At 37.2% G+C, this 25599-nt stretch overlaps 1 protein-coding gene across 1 annotated transcript in view; it reads right to left on the bottom strand.

Moving 5' to 3' along the window:
• astn1 (astrotactin 1) overlaps nucleotides 1–25599 on the bottom strand; it is a gene marked incomplete at both ends in the record, with an annotated part of 525801 nt that overhangs the window by 222709 nt on the left and 277493 nt on the right. The window contains one exon of the mRNA XM_083653323.1: nucleotides 1642–1746. Coding sequence (XP_083509449.1) covers nucleotides 1642–1746 — 105 coding nt within the window. The remainder of the gene's footprint in view (nucleotides 1–1641; nucleotides 1747–25599) is intronic.

Genomic DNA, 25599 nt, shown 5'->3' with positions numbered 1-25599 from the left:
ACATGTGCTTGCCGAGGGAACTTTCTGGGGAGCTGTTTGGTGCACACTTTCGTTGGATAGTCTGCCGAGTGCCTACAGAGTTTACCCTACAGAGCATTTGTAACATTCCCACAGCTTATTAGTTGACATTCGATAATTCAACTGCTTTAGCTTTTGACTGGAGATGTTAACAGATAACAGATTGTCTATAGAAGGATATGTGAAAATTCATCAACGTACCTACATGTTCTCTGAATAATTTAGTAGCTCCAGGTGATGAGAATCAGGCGTGTGGAACGGGAAGCAAACATCACCTGTTAAAACATCTATGAGAAAATATCTACTCTACAGACAAAAGTGAAACAGCTGAATTGTTGAATGTCAACTAACAAGCTATTGAAATATGACATAAATATAAACAAACTGTTACCCATATTTGTGCTGTTGATAAATACGCTATTTTGGTTTTTGTTTGTTTGATCGTTCTTGTTAAGCTCCCTGGGACTACAGGTAGCAGCAGGTCTGTTTGGACAATATTGGCGATTGATTGAAGGTTATTATTAGACATTGAGCATGGGCATATGAGGTTATTATATGATTATTACTCACGTCTCTCAATGGGTCGCTCTTGTTTGGTTGTGCTGGTTGAGCGGTGTGTTAGCCGGTGCCCTTTTCAACTGACATTTTGCTCATTTGCATTTGAGGGGAAACTTGACCCGGGCCAATTTATTGCCTTTCAGAGTTCTCTCCGAGCGCAGCGGCACCACAATCAGTCCATAATTAACTGTTTCAACGTGGCTTTAATTTGATATAATGGACGCAACTTGAACCTGTCAGCCACGCATTACATAATTAGCAGCAGTGCACCCGGTGGAAATCCTGTTGATAATGTGTTGAACGTATCACCTTAAAAACTGCTTCTGCTGCTGTTAGGGACATATTTATAAGTGCCTTTTTGTGTGTGTGCGTGTTATAATCGCTGCATATATTTGACATTACATTACAGTTGTGCCGATCCGCCACACACTAAATTGCTTTTTTTTTTATATATATATATGTGTTTATTGTCATTTTTCACATTTTGACACTTGACAGTAACAATTGGATTCATGACAAAATAATGTCACCCCCCCCCCCCTCCCTGCACCCCCACTCACACACTCAGGATCCTCATATGAAAAGGAAAGAAAATGCAGGAAAAAATAAATAAATTCAAATAAAATACATAAACATTCCAAATGAGACACGTTAGTAAAGGTTCAACTGAATTCTGAAAACACCTTTACCACTACCCAACCCAAGTCTAAATTGCTTTTAAAAGAAGTTGAGTAAGGACGTCACACCAGGAGAGCGCCATCTTCATTTCCCTCGTCAGCTAATAGTACATTATTGTAGGCTATTTTAATCATATACTGTAGATATGAAAGCTTGATCAAAAGATGACGGTTTGGCTGTTAATCAAACGGCTGATCAAATATGAAAATCAAACACAGCACCGCAGCTCGCGTTATGAGCTGCAAACTTTGACTATCATATCCTGTACAAATATTTGATAGCCAAAAATGTTTTTCTGAGTGATTTACCCAGCCATATATAAATATAATATAATAATATAATAATAATATAATATAAATAAATATATAAACGATCAGAGTGATTTACCTTGGGAGAGGACCCACTGATTGAGCTTGACGTGGTACAGCACAGAGCGCAGCCTCCAGTGCTGAACGAGGGGGTAGCCGGATACCTCGCTGTAGTTCACCATACCTGCCACAACACAGAGGAAACACACATGCATTCATATGGATTCACACGTCGGTGCCAGATCAAAGAGTAGAGCTCACCATACCTGTGAAAACATACCGGAGTTGTAATATTAACGTGACACTTATTCATAAATAGAGATAAAGTGGATGGGGAGATTGTGATCTTCACTGCCAGATCAAATGGTAGCCCTACATCTCACCGTAGTTTACCATACATGGAGAATCAGGGAAAATATTTGATGAATATTATTAATACGATATTAGATCATGACGACAAGGTAGAGGGGTTAGATCAAAGTGGAGCCCCGCACATCACTGTAGTTCAGCGTCCGTGGAAACACACTGGAAATGATCATATTAATGTGAAACGTATTTATAAATAGCGATACAGAGGAAGGTAGAAGTCAGACGAAGGGGTTGGCCGGTATCTCACTTCAGGAAAATACGGCACATATAAATATTAAACATGGCCGTTGTCACATCCAGTGCATCCTGAAGAAAAAAAATAAGCTTTTCTACTGTAATTAACACCTGACTTCTACACGCAGATGTGTTGTCGCCGTGAGGCCGAGCCAAACCGCTGAGAATAGATCATGAAAAAAAAGCTGTGAAAAACAACTTCTCTCAACTGCTGGAAGGTTCTCACTTCATAACAGCCTACAAACCATCTGCACAACACTGGAAAACAGATTAGGCTATAACAAACACACTGACAACCAGTATAATTACCACCAATAGTAATTTAATAACTACTGCCTACTGGATTGACATCTCATTGTTGTTTACAATGCCCGTTGTGTGTATATATATATATATATACAGTATATATATATATATAAAATGTCACAATTTGAAAATGACACCCTAATTAGGTGCAATTAAACAGTTCTGCATTGCTATAAACACCTTTACAAATGCATAAACGAATAAATATAGCATCTGAAATTCAGACAAATAAATCTCTTTTCTCCACGTTTTCCACAGTGTTCCTTTACAGCGCGCTATATTATCTATATTGATTTCCCCCCCCCCCATTCACCGATCCCTATCCCTGCTCCAAAATCAATACTGCCCGTCTGCCGTCTCCCACACATCATCGCGGTCGGACTGTCTTTCATCGTGACTCTCCGCACGACGTCACGCCCGCGTGCTGCATCTCGCCGCACTGAGCGACTTGTCATCGTCAGTGGCAGCTATAGCACAACATGTGGACATGTAAATGAAGAAGCGACGGGACACCACACATCCATCATACCCGCCGTGCGGCAGAGAGGCCGCTATTCTACCTCGGCTTATCCGTATAGCACCGATCTATGGATCTGCCACTCTTTTGAACAGATCAATTATAGATACAGGTACAGGTGTAAGAGGTACAGATTCTTGGAGAAACAGGAGTTGGAGTTGGAAAAATCATTCCCCTCCCTTCTCCTCCGATGAAAGGTGTAAACAGAAATGCTCCGATTCGATGTTGACCCCCGAACAGAGGGGGTGTCTGCCGTAGTGCAGAGGTAAAAGCACTGGCCTACCACCACCATGGAGACGCGGGTTCAATTCCCAATGGGCAATGGTACTTCCTTCCGGCTTGATCGGACGCTCATACAGACACGATTGGCCGTGTCTGCGGGACGAGGAGTCCTGATCGCTGCACTATAGTGCCTCCTCTGGTCGGTCGGGAAGGGGGGGGAGGACTGTTCCGGGGGAGGGGAATGGGGGAGTAGCGCGATACGTCCTGCCGGGGAAACTCCTCGCCAGGGTGGGAATTACACAGAGGCCATGGCCTCATTTGCCCCTCCCTCTGGCCGTGATGCCGTGAGATCCCTAAGGCCACCTTCAGTGCCCTGCTACTAGCCTGCTACTGTCAGTTGCTTTTAACCCATTGATACCCGATGCAGCATTTGCGTGTATATCCCTCATTTGTGTGTGTATCCCTTTAAGACCGCGAACCGCGTCATGCGGTTCGTGGTCTTAAAGGGATACACACACAAATGCTGCATCAGGTATCAATGGGCTAAAAGCATCAGTGGTCTCAGTTTAATGTAGCCTGCTCCATGCAAAGGATGTGTCATTGGCTCATTTTGACACACATTTCAGAAAAATCGCTCTTCACGATGTCAATAGAGCAATGGCCTTTGTGCCCTGGCATATTTGTGCCTTAAAAAAAAATATGCGCTGATGCCAAATAGCCTTGTCCCCTAAAATGACGAAATTCCCACCCTGCTCCTCGCTGTCAGGTGAAAAGAAGCAGCTGTATCGTAGGAAGCAAGTGCTCGTCTATGGCAATGACTACTGGAGAGAAAATAGGAGGCAAATCTGGGGTGGGATAGGGGGAAAGGAAACCCAACAGAAACATGTGCTGCTGTTCAGGTGTTATAAATGTGTTATAAATGAGTTAAATGAATGAATGGCGGGGGTTCCCTTTTTTTTTTTTTTTTTACTCAAGGATCAGACGTTTAACGTTAACCTCACTTATACCTTGCCGTATGCAGCGCCGGCCACGGACATAAATCATCTCATCTCCTATGGCAAGTGACAGCCATGTCGTGCCGCTGCGGGGGGATTACATCCATACATCACTGTGACTGCCCCCACCCATGTTCCCAAGCACATCCAGAAGGTCTCCGCATAATGCCTGTGACTGGGACACGTTTCCTGCAGTCAGGCAGGCGTGTGGAAGAGAGGCATCTCAAAGAGAAGAGATGGTGCCGGCAAGAAAAAAGAAAGAAAGAAAGAAAGAAAGAAGTCCTCTGTCATCTCCACTCAAGGGCGGAGGCTTGTGCTCATGGTACAGGAGGTGAAGATGCGTCACGGACGAACACGGGAGAATCCTGTGATACATCTTCACGTCTGGGATGAAGACCTTCTGGAACACTGTCACCATCAATCACCACCACCACCACCACCAATGACCACCTCTCCGCGGTCAGGCTTACGCTCGAGGAAAGTGGGCCACATTCCTTGAACCACTCAAAATCCATTTAAAATACGCCCCAACGTTGACAATTTCTCACATTGTTTGAGTCGTGACAGATATAAAAGTTCAAACAACATTGTCTTGAGTGCAACCAATCACTATGCAAGAAAGCCAGTAGTGCAGACACAGACTGGGTCAAATGTATCTTTCTACAAACACACACAATATTATACCAAGACACAAGACACAGCCAACATGCACCAGATTAAGCAAAAAAAAAGAGAAACCAGGCTCATATTTATACCTTTCGTTTTAAAGTTTGGACCTATAAGCACATATACTGTATTTCTGAACACCTACAGAATGAATGCTGTGTAGAAACAAGAGTAAAAAACAAAACAAAGAAAAAAACAAGTTGAGCAACAAAGGGGTGAAATGCGTTATTATTAACTTGTTATTATCATATCTAACAGGATGGTGTTTGTTACTTGTTATTATCATATCTAACAGGATGGTGTTTGTTACTTGTTATTATCATATCTAACAGGATGGTGTTTGTTGCTTGTTATTATCATATCTAACAGGATGGTGTTTGTTGCTTGTTATTATCATATCTAACAGGATGGTGTTTGTTACTTGTTATTATCATATCTAACAGGATGGTGTTTGTTACTTGTTATTATCATATCTAACAGGATGGTGTTTGTTACTTGTTATTATCATATCTAACAGGATGGTGTTTGTTGCTTGTTATTATCATATCTAACAGGATGGTGTTTGTTGCTTGTTATTATCATATCTAACAGGATGGTGTTTGTTGCTTGTTATTATCATATCTAACAGGATGGTGTTTGTTACTTGTTATTATCATATCTAACAGGATGGTGTTTGTTACTTGTTATTATCATATCTAACAGGACGGTGTTTGTTACTTGTTATTATCATATCTAACAGGATGGTGTTTGTTGCTTGTTATTATCATATCTAACAGGATGGTGTTTGTTACTTGTTATTATCATATCTAACAGGATGGTGTTTGTTGCTTGTTATTATCATATCTAACAGGACGGTGTTTGTTACTTGTTATTATCATATCTAACAGGATGGTGTTTGTTACTTGTTATTATCATAACTAACAGGATGGTGTTTGTTACTTGTTATTATCATATCTAACAGGATGGTGTTTGTTACTTGTTATTATCATATCTAACAGGATGGTGTTTGTTGCTTGTTATTATCATATCTAACAGGACGGTGTTTGTTACTTGTTATTATCATATCTAACAGGACGGTGTTTGTTACTTGTTATTATCATATCTAACAGGATGGTGTTTGTTACTTGTTATTATCATAACTAACAGGATGGTGTTTGTTACTTGTTATTATCATATCTAACAGGATGGTGTTTGTTACTTGTTATTATCATATCTAACAGGATGGTGTTTGTTGCTTGTTATTATCATATCTAACAGGACGGTGTTTGTTACTTGTTATTATCATATCTAACAGGATGGTGTTTGTTACTTGTTATTATCATATCTAACAGGATGGTGTTTGTTGCTTGTTATTATCATATCTAACAGGACAGTGTTTGTTACTTGTTATTATCATATCTAACAGGACGGTGTTTGTTACTTGTTATTATCATATCTAACAGGATGGTGTTTGTTACTTGTTATTATCATATCTAACAGGATGGTGTTTGTTACTTGTTATTATCATATCTAACAGGATGGTGTTTGTTGCTTGTTATTATCATATCTAACAGGATGGTGTTTGTTACTTGTTATTATCATAACTAACAGGATGGTGTTTGTTACTTGTTATTATCATATCTAACAGGATGGTGTTTGTTGCTTGTTATTATCATATCTAACAGGATGGTGTTTGTTGCTTGTTATTATCATATCTAACAGGATGGTGTTTGTTACTTGTTATTATCATATCTAACAGGATGGTGTTTGTTGCTTGTTATTATCATAACTAACAGGATGGTGTTTGTTACTTGTTATTATCATAACTAACAGGATGGTGTTTGTTACTTGTTATTATCATATCTAACAGGATGGTGTTTGTTACTTGTTATTATCATATCTAACAGGATGGTGTTTGTTGTTTGTTATTATCATATCTAACAGGATGGTGTTTGTTGCTTGTTATTATCATATCTAACAGGATGGTGTTTGTTACTTGTTATTATCATATCTAACAGGATGGTGTTTGTTGTTTGTTATTATCATATCTAACAGGATGGTGTTTGTTACTTGTTATTATCATATCTAACAGGATGGTGTTTGTTGCTTGTTATTATCATATCTAACAGGATGGTGTTTGTTACTTGTTATTATCATATCTAACAGGATGGTGTTTGTTGCTTGTTATTATCATATCTAACAGGATGGTGTTTGTTACTTGTTATTATCATATCTAACAGGATGGTGTTTGTTACTTGTTATTATCATATCTAACAGGATGGTGTTTGTTGCTTGTTATTATCATATCTAACAGGATGGTGTTTGTTACTTGTTATTATCATAACTAACAGGATGGTGTTTGTTACTTGTTATTATCATATCTAACAGGATGGTGTTTGTTACTTGTTATTATCATAACTAACAGGATGGTGTTTGTTGCTTGTTATTATCATATCTAACAGGATGGTGTTTGTTACTTGTTATTATCATATCTAACAGGATGGTGTTTGTTGCTTGTTATTATCATATCTAACAGGATGGTGTTTGTTACTTGTTATTATCATATCTAACAGGATGGTGTTTGTTACTTGTTATTATCATATCTAACAGGATGGTGTTTGTTACTTGTTATTATCATATCTAACAGGATGGTGTTTGTTACTTGTTATTATCATAACTAACAGGATGGTGTTTGTTGCTTGTTATTATCATATCTAACAGGATGGTGTTTGTTACTTGTTATTATCATATCTAACAGGATGGTGTTTGTTACTTGTTATTATCATATCTAACAGGATGGTGTTTGTTACTTGTTATTATCATATCTAACAGGATGGTGTTTGTTACTTGTTATTATCATATCTAACAGGATGGTGTTTGTTGCTTGTTATTATCATATCTAACAGGATGGTGTTTGTTACTTGTTATTATCATATCTAACAGGATGGTGTTTGTTGCTTGTTATTATCATATCTAACAGGATGGTGTTTGTTACTTGTTATTATCATATCTAACAGGATGGTGTTTGTTACTTGTTATTATCATATCTAACAGGATGGTGTTTGTTGCTTGTTATTATCATATCTAACAGGATGGTGTTTGTTGCTTGTTATTATCATATCTAACAGGATGGTGTTTGTTGCTTGTTATTATCATATCTAACAGGATGGTGTTTGTTACTTGTTATTATCATATCTAACAGGATGGTGTTTGTTGCTTGTTATTATCATATCTAACAGGATGGTGTTTGTTGCTTGTTATTATCATATCTAACAGGATGGTGTTTGTTGCTTGTTATTATCATATCTAACAGGATGGTGTTTGTTACTTGTTATTATCATATCTAACAGGATGGTGTTTGTTACTTGTTATTATCATATCTAACAGGATGGTGTTTGTTACTTGTTATTATCATATCTAACAGGATGGTGTTTGTTGCTTGTTATTATCATATCTAACAGGATGGTGTTTGTTACTTGTTATTATCATATCTAACAGGATGGTGTTTGTTGCTTGTTATTATCATATCTAACAGGATGGTGTTTGTTACTTGTTATTATCATATCTAACAGGATGGTGTTTGTTACTTGTTATTATCATATCTAACAGGATGGTGTTTGTTGCTTGTTATTATCATATCTAACAGGATGGTGTTTGTTGCTTGTTATTATCATATCTAACAGGATGGTGTTTGTTGCTTGTTATTATCATATCTAACAGGATGGTGTTTGTTACTTGTTATTATCATATCTAACAGGATGGTGTTTGTTGCTTGTTATTATCATATCTAACAGGATGGTGTTTGTTGCTTGTTATTATCATATCTAACAGGATGGTGTTTGTTACTTGTTATTATCATATCTAACAGGATGGTGTTTGTTACTTGTTATTATCATATCTAACAGGATGGTGTTTGTTGCTTGTTATTATCATATCTAACAGGATGGTGTTTGTTGCTTGTTATTATCATATCTAACAGGATGGTGTTTGTTACTTGTTATTATCATATCTAACAGGATGGTGTTTGTTACTTGTTATTATCATATCTAACAGGATGGTGTTTGTTGCTTGTTATTATCATATCTAACAGGATGGTGTTTGTTACTTGTTATTATCATATCTAACAGGATGGTGTTTGTTACTTGTTATTATCATATCTAACAGGATGGTGTTTGTTGCTTGTTATTATCATATCTAACAGGATGGTGTTTGTTACTTGTTATTATCATATCTAACAGGATGGTGTTTGTTACTTGTTATTATCATATCTAACAGGATGGTGTTTGTTACTTGTTATTATCATATCTAACAGGATGGTGTTTGTTGCTTGTTATTATCATATCTAACAGGATGGTGTTTGTTACTTGTTATTATCATATCTAACAGGATGGTGTTTGTTGCTTGTTATTATCATATCTAACAGGACGCTGTTTGTTGCTTGTTATTATCATATCTAACAGGATGGTGTTTGTTACTTGTTATTATCATATCTAACAGGATGGTGTTTGTTACTTGTTATTATCATATCTAACAGGATGGTGTTTGTTACTTGTTATTATCATATCTAACAGGATGGTGTTTGTTACTTGTTATTATCATATCTAACAGGATGGTGTTTGTTGCTTGTTATTATCATATCTAACAGGACGGTGTTTGTTACTTGTTATTATCATATCTAACAGGATGGTGTTTGTTGCTTGTTATTATCATATCTAACAGGACGGTGTTTGTTACTTGTTATTATCATATCTAACAGGATGGTGTTTGTTACTTGTTATTATCATATCTAACAGGATGGTGTTTGTTACTTGTTATTATCATATCTAACAGGATGGTGTTTGTTACTTGTTATTATCATATCTAACAGGATGGTGTTTGTTACTTGTTATTATCATATCTAACAGGATGGTGTTTGTTACTTGTTATTATCATATCTAACAGGATGGTGTTTGTTACTTGTTATTATCATATCTAACAGGATGGTGTTTGTTACTTGTTATTATCATATCTAACAGGATGGTGTTTGTTACTTGTTATTATCATATCTAACAGGATGGTGTTTGTTACTTGTTATTATCATATCTAACAGGATGGTGTTTGTTACTTGTTATTATCATATCTAACAGGATGGTGTTTGTTACTTGTTATTATCATATCTAACAGGATGGTGTTTGTTACTTGTTATTATCATATCTAACAGGATGGTGTTTGTTACTTGTTATTATCATATCTAACAGGATGGTGTTTGTTACTTGTTATTATCATATCTAACAGGATGGTGTTTGTTGCTTGTTATTATCATATCTAACAGGATGGTGTTTGTTACTTGTTATTATCATATCTAACAGGATGGTGTTTGTTACTTGTTATTATCATATCTAACAGGATGGTGTTTGTTACTTGTTATTATCATATCTAACAGGATGGTGTTTGTTACTTGTTATTATCATATCTAACAGGATGGTGTTTGTTACTTGTTATTATCATATCTAACAGGACGGTGTTTGTTACTTGTTATTATCATATCTAACAGGATGGTGTTTGTTACTTGTTATTATCATATCTAACAGGATGGTGTTTGTTGCTTGTTATTATCATATCTAACAGGATGGTGTTTGTTACTTGTTATTATCATATCTAACAGGATGGTGTTTGTTACTTGTTATTATCATATCTAACAGGATGGTGTTTGTTGCTTGTTATTATCATATCTAACAGGATGGTGTTTGTTACTTGTTATTATCATATCTAACAGGATGGTGTTTGTTGCTTGTTATTATCATATCTAACAGGATGGTGTTTGTTACTTGTTATTATCATATCTAACAGGATGGTGTTTGTTACTTGTTATTATCATATCTAACAGGACGGTGTTTGTTACTTGTTATTATCATATCTAACAGGATGGTGTTTGTTACTTGTTATTATCATATCTAACAGGACGGTGTTTGTTACTTGTTATTATCATATCTAACAGGACGGTGTTTGTTACTTGTTATTATCATATCTAACAGGATGGTGTTTGTTACTTGTTATTATCATATCTAACAGGACGGTGTTTGTTACTTGTTATTATCATATCTAACAGGATGGTGTTTGTTACTTGTTATTATCATATCTAACAGGACGGTGTTTGTTACTTGTTATTATCATATCTAACAGGATGGTGTTTGTTACTTGTTATTATCATATCTAACAGGGTGGTGTTTGTTACTTGTTATTATCATATCTAACAGGATGGTGTTTGTTACTTGTTATTATCATATCTAACAGGACGGTGTTTGTTACTTGTTATTATCATATCTAACAGGATGGTGTTTGTTACTTGTTATTATCATATCTAACAGGACGGTGTTTGTTACTTGTTATTATCATATCTAACAGGATGGTGTTTGTTACTTGTTATTATCATATCTAACAGGACGGTGTTTGTTACTTGTTATTATCATATCTAACAGGATGGTGTTTGTTACTTGTTATTATCATATCTAACAGGATGGTGTTTGTTGTTTGTTATTATCATATCTAACAGGATGGTGTTTGTTACTTGTTATTATCATATCTAACAGGATGGTGTTTGTTGCTTGTTATTATCATATCTAACAGGATGGTGTTTGTTACTTGTTATTATCATATCTAACAGGATGGTGTTTGTTGCTTGTTATTATCATATCTAACAGGACGGTGTTTGTTGCTTGTTATTATCATATCTAACAGGATGGTGTTTGTTACTTGTTATTATCATATCTAACAGGATGGTGTTTGTTACTTGTTATTATCATATCTAACAGGATGGTGTTTGTTACTTGTTATTATCATATCTAACAGGACGGTGTTTGTTACTTGTTATTATCATATCTAACAGGATGGTGTTTGTTACTTGTTATTATCATATCTAACAGGATGGTGTTTGTTACTTGTTATTATCATATCTAACAGGATGGTGTTTGTTACTTGTTATTATCATATCTAACAGGACGGTGTTTGTTACTTGTTATTATCATATCTAACAGGATGGTGTTTGTTACTTGTTATTATCATATCTAACAGGATGGTGTTTGTTGCTTGTTATTATCATATCTAACAGGATGGTGTTTGTTACTTGTTATTATCATATCTAACAGGATGGTGTTTGTTACTTGTTATTATCATATCTAACAGGATGGTGTTTGTTGCTTGTTATTATCATATCTAACAGGACGGTGTTTGTTACTTGTTATTATCATATCTAACAGGATGGTGTTTGTTACTTGTTATTATCATATCTAACAGGATGGTGTTTGTTGCTTGTTATTATCATATCTAACAGGATGGTGTTTGTTACTTGTTATTATCATATCTAACAGGATGGTGTTTGTTGCTTGTTATTATCATATCTAACAGGACGGTGTTTGTTGCTTGTTATTATCATATCTAACAGGATGGTGTTTGTTACTTGTTATTATCATATCTAACAGGATGGTGTTTGTTACTTGTTATTATCATATCTAACAGGATGGTGTTTGTTGCTTGTTATTATCATATCTAACAGGATGGTGTTTGTTACTTGTTATTATCATATCTAACAGGATGGTGTTTGTTGCTTGTTATTATCATATCTAACAGGATGGTGTTTGTTGCTTGTTATTATCATATCTAACAGGACGGTGTTTGTTGCTTGTTATTATCATATCTAACAGGATGGTGTTTGTTACTTGTTATTATCATATCTAACAGGATGGTGTTTGTTACTTGTTATTATCATATCTAACAGGATGGTGTTTGTTGCTTGTTATTATCATATCTAACAGGATGGTGTTTGTTACTTGTTATTATCATATCTAACAGGATGGTGTTTGTTGCTTGTTATTATCATATCTAACAGGATGGTGTTTGTTGCTTGTTATTATCATATCTAACAGGACGGTGTTTGTTGCTTGTTATTATCATATCTAACAGGATGGTGTTTGTTACTTGTTATTATCATATCTAACAGGACGGTGTTTGTTGCTTGTTATTATCATATCTAACAGGATGGTGTTTGTTACTTGTTATTATCATATCTAACAGGATGGTGTTTGTTGCTTGTTATTATCATATCTAACAGGATGGTGTTTGTTACTTGTTATTATCATATCTAACAGGATGGTGTTTGTTACTTGTTATTATCATATCTAACAGGATGGTGTTTGTTACTTGTTATTATCATATCTAACAGGATGGTGTTTGTTACTTGTTATTATCATAACTAACAGGATGGTGTTTGTTGCTTGTTATTATCATATCTAACAGGATGGTGTTTGTTACTTGTTATTATCATAACTAACAGGATGGTGTTTGTTGCTTGTTATTATCATATCTAACAGGATGGTGTTTGTTACTTGTTATTATCATATCTAACAGGATGGTGTTTGTTACTTGTTATTATCATAACTAACAGGATGGTGTTTGTTACTTGTTATTATCATATCTAACAGGATGGTGTTTGTTGCTTGTTATTATCATATCTAACAGGATGGTGTTTGTTGTTTGTTATTATCATATCTAACAGGATGGTGTTTGTTACTTGTTATTATCATATCTAACAGGATGGTGTTTGTTACTTGTTATTATCATATCTAACAGGATGGTGTTTGTTACTTGTTATTATCATATCTAACAGGATGGTGTTTGTTACTTGTTATTATCATATCTAACAGGATGGTGTTTGTTGCTTGTTATTATCATATCTAACAGGATGGTGTTTGTTGCTTGTTATTATCATATCTAACAGGACGGTGTTTGTTGCTTGTTATTATCATATCTAACAGGATGGTGTTTGTTGCTTGTTATTATCATATCTAACAGGACGGTGTTTGTTGCTTGTTATTATCATATCTAACAGGATGGTGTTTGTTACTTGTTATTATCATATCTAACAGGATGGTGTTTGTTGCTTGTTATTATCATATCTAACAGGATGGTGTTTGTTACTTGTTATTATCATATCTAACAGGATGGTGTTTGTTACTTGTTATTATCATATCTAACAGGATGGTGTTTGTTACTTGTTATTATCATATCTAACAGGATGGTGTTTGTTACTTGTTATTATCATAACTAACAGGATGGTGTTTGTTGCTTGTTATTATCATATCTAACAGGATGGTGTTTGTTGCTTGTTATTATCATAACTAACAGGATGGTGTTTGTTGCTTGTTATTATCATATCTAACAGGATGGTGTTTGTTACTTGTTATTATCATATCTAACAGGATGGTGTTTGTTACTTGTTATTATCATAACTAACAGGATGGTGTTTGTTACTTGTTATTATCATATCTAACAGGATGGTGTTTGTTGCTTGTTATTATCATATCTAACAGGATGGTGTTTGTTGTTTGTTATTATCATATCTAACAGGATGGTGTTTGTTACTTGTTATTATCATATCTAACAGGATGGTGTTTGTTACTTGTTATTATCATATCTAACAGGATGGTGTTTGTTACTTGTTATTATCATATCTAACAGGATGGTGTTTGTTACTTGTTATTATCATATCTAACAGGATGGTGTTTGTTACTTGTTATTATCATAACTAACAGGATGGTGTTTGTTGCTTGTTATTATCATATCTAACAGGATGGTGTTTGTTACTTGTTATTATCATAACTAACAGGATGGTGTTTGTTGCTTGTTATTATCATATCTAACAGGATGGTGTTTGTTACTTGTTATTATCATATCTAACAGGATGGTGTTTGTTACTTGTTATTATCATAACTAACAGGATGGTGTTTGTTACTTGTTATTATCATATCTAACAGGATGGTGTTTGTTGCTTGTTATTATCATATCTAACAGGATGGTGTTTGTTGTTTGTTATTATCATATCTAACAGGATGGTGTTTGTTACTTGTTATTATCATATCTAACAGGATGGTGTTTGTTGCTTGTTATTATCATATCTAACAGGATGGTGTTTGTTGCTTGTTATTATCATATCTAACAGGATGGTGTTTGTTGTTTGTTATTATCATATCTAACAGGATGGTGTTTGTTACTTGTTATTATCATATCTAACAGGATGGTGTTTGTTACTTGTTATTATCATATCTAACAGGATGGTGTTTGTTACTTGTTATTATCATATCTAACAGGATGGTGTTTGTTACTTGTTATTATCATATCTAACAGGATGGTGTTTGTTACTTGTTATTATCATATCTAACAGGATGGTGTTTGTTACTTGTTATTATCATATCTAACAGGATGGTGTTTGTTGCTTGTTATTATCATATCTAACAGGATGGTGTTTGTTGCTTGTTATTATCATATCTAACAGGATGGTGTTTGTTGCTTGTTATTATCATATCTAACAGGATGGTGTTTGTTACTTGTTATTATCATATCTAACAGGATGGTGTTTGTTACTTGTTATTATCATATCTAACAGGATGGTGTTTGTTGCTTGTTATTATCATATCTAACAGGATGGTGTTTGTTGCTTGTTATTATCATATCTAACAGGATGGTGTTTGTTACTTGTTATTATCATATCTAACAGGATGGTGTTTGTTGCTTGTTATTATCATATCTAACAGGATGATGTTTGTTACTTGTTATTATCATATCTAACAGGATGGTGTTTGTTGCTTGTTATTATCATATCTAACAGGATGGTGTTTGTTACTTGTTATTATCATATCTAACAGGATGGTGTTTGTTACTTGTTATTATCATATCTAACAGGATGGTGTTTGTTGCTTGTTATTATCATATCTAACAGGATGGTGTTTGTTACTTGTTATTATCATATCTAACAGGATGGTGTTTGTTGCTTGTTATTATCATATCTAACAGGATGGTGTTTGTTGCTTGTTATTATCATATCTAACAGGACGGTGTTTGTTGCTTGTTATTATCATATCTAACAGGATGGTGTTTGTTACTTGTTATTATCATATCTAACAGGATGGTGTTTGTTACTTGTTATTATCATATCTAACAGGATGGTGTTTGTTGCTTGTTATTATCATATCTAACAGGATGGTGTTTGTTACTTGTTATTATCATAACTAACAGGATGGTGTTTGTTGCTTGTTATTATCATATCTAACAGGATGGTGTTTGTTACTTGTTATTATCATATCTAACAGGATGGTGTTTGTTACTTGTTATTATCATAACTAACAGGATGGTGTTTGTTACTTGTTATTATCATATCTAACAGGATGGTGTTTGTTGCTTGTTATTATCATATCTAACAGGATGGTGTTTGTTGCTTGTTATTATCATATCTAACAGGATGGTGTTTGTTACTTGTTATTATCATATCTAACAGGATGGTGTTTGTTACTTGTTATTATCATATCTAACAGGATGGTGTTTGTTACTTGTTATTATCATATCTAACAGGATGGTGTTTGTTACTTGTTATTATCATATCTAACAGGATGGTGTTTGTTACTTGTTATTATCATATCTAACAGGATGGTGTTTGTTACTTGTTATTATCATATCTAACAGGACGGTGTTTGTTGCTTGTTATTATCATATCTAACAGGATGGTGTTTGTTACTTGTTATTATCATATCTAACAGGATGGTGTTTGTTGCTTGTTATTATCATATCTAACAGGATGGTGTTTGTTACTTGTTATTATCATATCTAACAGGATGGTGTTTGTTACTTGTTATTATCATATCTAACAGGATGGTGTTTGTTACTTGTTATTATCATATCTAACAGGATGGTGTTTGTTGCTTGTTATTATCATATCTAACAGGATGGTGTTTGTTACTTGTTATTATCATATCTAACAGGATGGTGTTTGTTGCTTGTTATTATCATATCTAACAGGATGATGTTTGTTGCTTGTTATTATCATATCTAACAGGATGATGTTTGTTGCTTGTTATTATCATATCTAACAGGATGGTGTTTGTTACTTGTTATTATCATATCTAACAGGATGGTGTTTGTTGCTTGTTATTATCATATCTAACAGGATGGTGTTTGTTACTTGTTATTATCATATCTAACAGGATGGTGTTTGTTGTTTGTTATTATCATATCTAACAGGATGGTGTTTGTTGCTTGTTATTATCATATCTAACAGGATGGTGTTTGTTGCTTGTTATTATCATATCTAACAGGATGGTGTTTGTTACTTGTTATTATCATATCTAACAGGACGGTGTTTGTTACTTGTTATTATCATATCTAACAGGATGGTGTTTGTTACTTGTTATTATCATATCTAACAGGATGGTGTTTGTTACTTGTTATTATCATATCTAACAGGATGGTGTTTGTTACTTGTTATTATCATATCTAACAGGATGGTGTTTGTTGCTTGTTATTATCATATCTAACAGGATGGTGTTTGTTACTTGTTATTATCATATCTAACAGGATGGTGTTTGTTGCTTGTTATTATCATATCTAACAGGATGGTGTTTGTTACTTGTTATTATCATATCTAACAGGATGGTGTTTGTTGCTTGTTATTATCATATCTAACAGGATGATGTTTGTTGCTTGTTATTATCATATCTAACAGGATGATGTTTGTTGCTTGTTATTATCATATCTAACAGGATGGTGTTTGTTACTTGTTATTATCATATCTAACAGGATGGTGTTTGTTGCTTGTTATTATCATATCTAACAGGACGGTGTTTGTTACTTGTTATTATCATATCTAACAGGATGGTGTTTGTTGTTTGTTATTATCATATCTAACAGGATGGTGTTTGTTACTTGTTATTATCATATCTAACAGGATGGTGTTTGTTACTTGTTATTATCATATCTAACAGGATGGTGTTTGTTACTTGTTATTATCATATCTAACAGGATGGTGTTTGTTACTTGTTATTATCATATCTAACAGGACGGTGGAGGAAATCCAAATTAGACATGATGCAAAAAGAGCACGGCTGCGTGCAATGTCGGCGGCGGGTTCCGTAACCACTTCCTTTCCTTTCTTCTCTACACGGCGCTTGTGTGAAGAGGCAGAGAACATTTGGCAGAAGGCCTGACACCGCCTATGAACTTGATGAATAAGCCTCTAAATGTGATGTTCCTGCATTGTCCTCACCTTCAGCTACATCCATTTATCCCCTCTTATGGGAAAAGGCTCCCCGGAACGATAGATATATTCCCCCGGCAGCGAGCGAGAGCGTGAGCGCCCCCCCCCCCCCCCCCCCCCCCTCCCCCCTCTCCCCACACACACACACACACACACACACACACACACACACACACACACACACACACACACACACACACACACACACACACACACATCCCTTAGTGTAAATGAATAACAAACCCAAAACATATAGAGTAGTGCAGCGTATTCTTCTTTTCGCTGAAAGGCCTTGTCTTCCTTTTAGCCCTGGGGTGCTCTGCTCTCATTGTCTGACAGAATGATTAATCTGACTGAACTTCACTTTGCAAACATCCCAAGTTCACCGTCTCTCTCCATGCAGAGAGCCTTGGTAGAGGCAGCATGGTCAGGGCTGTGCTGTGTGTGCACAGTGCACTGTGGCTGATCCCCCTCTCTGTTCAACTAAGAGACCAAAGAGAGGAGAAGCCCAACGTTTTAAGAAGGAAGCAGAGCGATAATTACTCCTCGCTTAGAAACAGTCACAGATCGAACTGCGGAGCAGAAATACAGCCAGCGACTCCCAAGCCAAAGTGGCCAAACTGCGTTTATCCATGACTCTGGTCGGTATCGCCGCGTTGCTTGACGGACTTTAGTTTTTAAGCTGGTTAAGAACTCAGTGGGCGGTCAAGGGGTCCTGTGCTCTAGAGAACACTGGTTCTCGAGGGGGTCCCCTGCAAAAAGGGGAATCATTTATTTTCACCAGAATTCCACCCATAACTAACACAATGACAGAATGTATGACTATTTTGGTCATGGGTTTCATACACTTTCTGTAATAAGCGAAGATCATCAGATAGGGGACCCTGAGAAAAATAATCTGATCAAATGCGGGTCCCTGTTCTAATTTGTGTTAGTTTAGGGGTTCTTCACCTGAAAAAGTTTGAGAACCACTGCAAAGAAAGCTAGATGAATCTCTGTTTTAATTCTTTCAAAGCTCTCCTTTTCTGATTAGAATGACTGAACATTTTAAACACAAAGTTTACTATCTCACTATACAGTGAAAAGCAGCTTTTCTACATTTTTTTTTTAATTATCCTATTTGTAGAACATACTGTATCAATGTATCGAAGTCACCCTACTGCATGACTGCCTTGTACTGTACAGTATGTGAAGCAAAGGGCCCATTATGTTTTACTTCATCTGCCAAATTTGATAAAGAATAGGCTAATTAAGAATTATGCTACAGTGCAGTACAAATGCAGATTAAATGCATGGCGGGGGACATTTAGTTTGGCTAACTGTATGAGTAATGGCAATATAAAACTTTTTTTGTTTTTTTTTTACTTTTTATTGCACAAATTCGAATGAACAATAACAGTATGTAAACGCAAAACTCTTCATATTCAGGGGTACAACACAGTTACAAAAAGAAAGAAAAAAAACTACATAAAGAAAAGAAAAAAGTCCAGTGCAATGCGTCATCAGTCCATGTGATATTTATCAAAAAAAGTTGTATTTATATGTATTTAATATAAAACTCAAAACTCATGAAGGTTACATAATTTCATGTTGTAGCCTACATGGGAGTTGGACATTGTTGCATTTCCTCCAGTGAGTGTAGTCTGAGCCAGGGATATTTGAATAGAAAAAGATCAGGACAGCAAAGATGGTTGATGCAGGAGATTGCACTAGGACCAGTGTTTTTCCACATCTGCATCAGGACTTGAAGGTGGGCCACAGGCAGACTGAAGTGAGTCTCTTAATTATTTTTTAAGCCATAATGTGTCAAAGAAGACTTCCCAAGTCCTTGCGACATAAGGCTGCGTGTCCACTAGGCACTTCTTATATGCCATTAGTGCTGGACAGATGCTGGTGGGAAGCACTTGTCATGCCTCCTGCTGTTACTGTGCGACGGCTGAAAACCCTCTGAGGCATGGCACCGTTCTGCAAGATCGTCTGGAAAAATTCTAGGTCGTGAAACTGTACAAAAACAAATAGGACTAAAAACAAATATCCTTCATCGAGTGCTGTACATGTATGCATAAACGACAATGTGAATGCCTTGTTTTTATTTGTACATATGGAGGTCAGAGGTATTTATTAATTATTAGCATTCACAGAGCTCAATGATCAACACAACACAATAGATACAGCCAGTAAACAGGGATTTTTATACAACAATAGAGCATAATACAACTTGCCTTTCCAAAGAGGTTTGCCAGTTTTATTCCCGTCTAATCTCATGTGAACTGGACAGAATCGGGTCTAAGGTTATATAAATCACACAAAAATCGAATCAATATTCCACTTCTGCGAGAGGCAGTGTGGAGTAGTCCATAGGGAGGCCAACTCTCCAACCCTGCTATGAGCCCCCAATGAGGAGGCTTCAAATCCCAATGATTGGACTTTCTTTTTTGCACTATGATCCATCTTTGTCTGTTAGCCTGTCTGATTTTTCATTGTACAAAGAGAGAGACAAAACAGCCAAGTACAGACTGCGTTAAGGCAAAGTATGCTCTGTTTTATTTTCCTTTTTGCTCCTTCACTAAACGTATTGAAATGTATTGATATGTTGTAACGTAATGTTGTAGGGTATGTTGTTATGTTTTATGGTATTTGATATGTGTTGTATGTTTAATGTGTCAGGACTCTTGGAAGAGTAACCTTTGGCTAAAAGAGATCCTAATAAAAACTCCGAAACTCAAACTAAACCCGTATCTTCCAGTGTCGTGTCAAAAAAAATGCCTGTTGTCCAATTAGGGGCAAGGTCCCTAAAATCAAAGACCCAGCAATGCTTGGGCACCAGAACTGTGGAGAGAAACCACACCATTGGCTAAATGAATTGCTGATACAACACGTCCAGACCCCTAGTTATCTATCGCAACATGAACTACTGTGCTGTTCCTATTGAGTGTGACGCCGGTGGTCAAAGACCGAGAACGTCTTGGACTTGACCTTCAAGGCTTGTTCCAATCAATAAACTGCTCACTGCGTTGATAGGCCATGCGCTTTACTTTGAAAAAGGAGGCCTATCATTTCATGGAGTTTCAAAATAAAATGCTCACTGCGTTGATAGGCCATGCGCTTTACTTTGAAAAAGGCGGTCTATCATTTCATGGCGTTTCAAACAGAGCGGGATTCTATGAGTAGCAGCAAAAGGCAATGCGACTTACATATCTCACAACATGGCACACGTATCGAATAACAGACCTGCTGGCTTTGAAGCGGCGGAAAACAATAGTCGTAAGGGGAAAAACTCAATATCACTCGTGATTTCCATTGAGAAAAGGGGGGGGGGGGGGATCTGCTGCCTTTGTTGTTGTAGCTCCAATTAGTCTGCTCGGGGAATGTAAATTGAGTTCCCTGCTTCACATTTGTGACTCATTCCCATTGGGAAGCAAGGGCCCGGAAAATGAGACAATGCAGGGCCTTGCTGATGGTAGATCTAGGGGAGCGCGCGGGGCTGACGACAACTATAGCTTTTTAGCTGTCTAAACACCCGGCAGACCTTTTGTAACTTACCTTACGGCGAGGAGTGCTTTGTTATTTTAGTGGGCTTCTCTAAGGAAGATTCATAGGAAGGAGCTCAGGTAGGAAAGTAATCTTATGGCTCATAGAACCCCATTAACTAGCCGGGTCTGTGCTCCATTTCACTCTTGGATAAGTCTGGAGGATGAATGATTTAGGGGGGGGAGAGAGAGAGAGAGAGAGAGGGGGAAGAGAGAGTGAGGAAGAGAGCGAGAAGAGAGAGAGAGGGAGGGAGGGAGGGAAGAAGGGAGGGAGGGAGGGAGAGAAACAGTGGGAAATATCCGACAGGCCCCTCCACTAATCTAATGGGAACTCAATGTAATACAACACAGGCCTGAATACTTCCCCGGACAATTGTGATAAGAGGGAGCGGGGGAAGAAACAATAATCCCTTGCTGGAACAAAATGTTGGGCGTCAGAAAAGGTGAGCAGACAGCATGGGGAGGGCCGAGGCCAAAACTCTTCCATAATCTAAGGGGAGAAAGATCACAGCGAAGGGGATTATCATAATATAGGCCGTCCCCACTCCACATCTCTAAATGTCTCATCTCACTCTGCACAAAATGCTTACGCTGATCCAAACATTAGTGTTTCCTATGAAGCGCGCTTCACCGTAGCCATGTGAGCAACGCCAACGGATGTCAGGGGCTGCTACTGTAGCCTGCGACAGCGAGGATTTCAGCTAAAACGGGGTGTAAACGTCTCTTCAAGTCAACTTCGCATCTCAGGGCTTGTGGAGACTTGGATTATGCCAGGTGGGCAGTATGGAAGAATTTTATGTGTATTTTCTGTTTTTTTTACATTTTTGCACGTGTTGATGGGGTAGGCTACCATTCATTGTGCTAAGCAAACTAGCGCTAACATTCTTTCTACTACACACGCAGAGAACAGAAGGGCATCTATCTTCTCGTCTTACTATCAGGAAGATGGCAAATAGGCAAATCTCCGTGTTCCTTTAATCTGGTTCAACTCACAATCTCGTGGTTTGCATTTTCACCGTCGCCATCTTGGTTATTTGGAGCCAGAAGTGACGTAAATTTGGGCGAGAAGAGCAGCAGCGCGGCGTGCTATTGGTCTGCAAGCTGGGCGATCACTTGACAGCCGACCTGTGTCACCGCAAAACACATAGCCAACACTTAGCATTTGTGCGTAACATGAACGCCATCTTGGTTGTTTACGAAAATGCCTCAACGATGCTCCTCTGTCAGTCATCATATCAAAACCCGCCCCATATTAGATAAAAGGTTGTGATTGGCCCGACCGTTTTCAGGATGGGTGGAAATCTGGGAGCAAATGAAATATGAGCTCACAGATTCGTCAGGTTCCCAGGTTAAGTATAAAAACTACAGCTAATTCAATCACATTAATGTCCACGTTAGAGATTAAAGGCTTATTAATCTACTGCAAACAATAAAAATCCAAGAGACAAATATTTGTGTGCATATTTTAAACTGCTAATTAACACCACAAGCTTTCATTCAATACCATTAAGCTGTTGACCCTAAGCCTACTGGGCATTCTTACTTCTTTTTTCTGCTTACGCTGAGTTTTGTTGAGCTGTGAACCCTTTGTTGAGAAGATTGATGGTACCAGTTTGAAGATCACACCTCCCACTTCCCTTGCTGACAGACCTTGACCCACTCTGGACTTGCTCTGGCCACTTTTCACCAATTTCACTCCAGGGCTTTACTGTATGTATACTGTATCAAATAAAATCATCGAATATCGATATCAAGACTTGTAATGTAGCACAATTATATATATTTATATATATTATAAGAAATGTATCATGAAATACTGCATTGCAGTGAGGTGAGGCAGGTCCTAAACCTGCTAAATAGCCTATACATCATGTTGTGTGCTCAATCTTATTTATTATTGTATTGTTATGTCTTGAATCGATTGATTGATGCCCGAGCTCCCCCGACTGTTTTGCCGGATACTTTATTGGCCAGACAAACTCTGTATTTTGTGTAACGTCGCACTTGGCTGTTGTATCCTGTGTGTTTGTATGTATATGTTCATGTTTTTTATGGCTGCAGTGTGGGCGTAAGCCCAAGACAAATTTCCCATGCGTGGGACAATAAAGTTAATAAAAGTTCATCTTAATCTTAATCCTTAGGTTCGCCTATTTCTATGATCCCTATTTTTCTCCCAATTTTGGAAAATGTGTGCCTGCAACTCCTAGAGGTGGCGGAGAGAAAATAATTATAATTTTCTTTGAATAAATTGTGCCAGATGTGAGGTTGTTGTTATTGGCCCCAAACAGATCTCTAGACACATGTGCCTGTCTCGTGGTCCTTAAACTGTGTAGATACTAATTTCCTGCTGATGTGAGCCGTGGAACTGCTCCAGATCTTGCTAAATGCCAGGAGCCGGATCATATCAACCTCGCTGTAGTTTCTCTAAAATGGCTGTGTGATAGTCTTGGAACTGATTTCAAGATGTTGCTGATGATTACTTTTGTGAGGCTGTGGTAGGTCTGGCTTCCATCTACAGCTCAGATACGTTAAGCCCATATGAGTGCTGCATGAGATCCTCGAGCAAGGCCCTGCTGGCCACTACGAAGTCGAAGGTGAAGAGAAAAGGACAAGAGCCTTCAAAAGCTGAAAGGAATAGTTCACCCAGAAATGAAGATGTGGTCATTATCTGCTCGCCTGTGTGTCAGTTGAAACATTTGACTTTTGGACCAACAGTGCAGTCGTTTGGTGCCGGTGTGCGTTTGCACTTTATGCAGTTTGGATGGAATTCTAATGGCCTATGTCCACCAGCTGCGGTACGGCTCGGTGCAGCTGCCTGAACAGACCCATCACACTCACCCATGTCATCTTGCCAGACACATCTGGCAAAAATAGAACAGGTGCGTATTTTTTCCGCACCGCATGTATTGTCCATCTACTGACATGGGCGAGAGTCTGTTCCGGCAGTTTTCCCAGAGCTGCACAGAGCCGTACTGCATCTGGTGGACATTGGGCTTAAGGGTGTGTGTCCAAAAGAGCTGGCAGGGCGATGCTGAGCGCTTGATGGAAACAGCTTGGTTGCCTGAAAGGGGGGCGCTGGTGGCGACAGCAGCGCCTTTCTGAAAATTTCAGGAGATTTTCAACTAGAAGCACTCGGAGCGGCCGCACGGGATGCTGCACGCAGCCACACACGCCCTCTCCTGGCTGGGAGTGGGAACAATTGAAAAAAAGGCAGTAGTGCTCAGAAAGATAACCTAAAGCCACAGTCTCCATTCACTCGAGTTGTTTTGAAGAAGGCTGCTACCGAGCAGGGCTACCAAACTCGCTGTGTGTGTTGTATTAACATACAAACTTCAACCGTTTTCAACTGACATTGGGGAGTAGATAATAACAACATTTAAATTGAATTTCCTTCAAAGTGTAGAAAGGCCAGGCTGTTGAACACAGCTCTGTGGCCAGTATGACAGCATCCCCTCCAGCCTTATTCATTAAATGTTATGCAACCACATGGTGTCAAATTGAGAGTGCAAAAGTTGGCAAAGCACAGATAGGCAATATAAAATAGACAATTATATAAAGTAACAACAAAGTAATAACAAAGTTAGACTCCTTCATATAATGACTTTCCAATGTCATTAACGCACTTCCTATTGCTTCATGCTGATTAAGCATGAAGCTTAATTATAAATATTGTTCTGAGCAAATGTGACGAATCATACGTGTGAAAAGAGTTTCAGCAGAGTTTGGGTGGCATTATGTTCCCTTTTCTTTTATTGCACGTTCTGTGAATAAAAAGGAGACATATTATAGCATGCCCTTAATGATAAAAAAAAAATCAATGGAGACTAATCAACACTTGTTAACACATGAATTAGTTATGTAACTGCTGCACCTTCGTTAAGTGAATGTTGGAAGTGGATCTGCTTCCTTTTGTGTCTTGCATAGCAAAGTAAACCAGTGGCATTGGTGCAAAAGTACAGTCTGCCACTGATTGCATTCCAGACAGGATTAGGCAAAGACTCGAAGCGTATGAAAGGACTTACAATTCATTCAGTTCTATAGACGGTTTTCACCAGCTGCAACCCTACAGCACTTCCTTTTTCTCAGCTTCTTCTTCTGTGTTTTATGGCGGTTGGCATCCTTAAATGTTGCATTACCTGAATTGTATCAGCTTCACAGTGCT

Source organism: Poromitra crassiceps, assembly GCF_964638095.1.
Source record: "Poromitra crassiceps genome assembly, chromosome: 17".
Classification (NCBI taxonomy): domain Eukaryota; kingdom Metazoa; phylum Chordata; class Actinopteri; order Beryciformes; family Melamphaidae; genus Poromitra; species Poromitra crassiceps.
The sequence above is the reverse complement of the archived record's forward strand: the minus strand, read 5'-3'. Positions and strand labels throughout refer to the sequence as shown.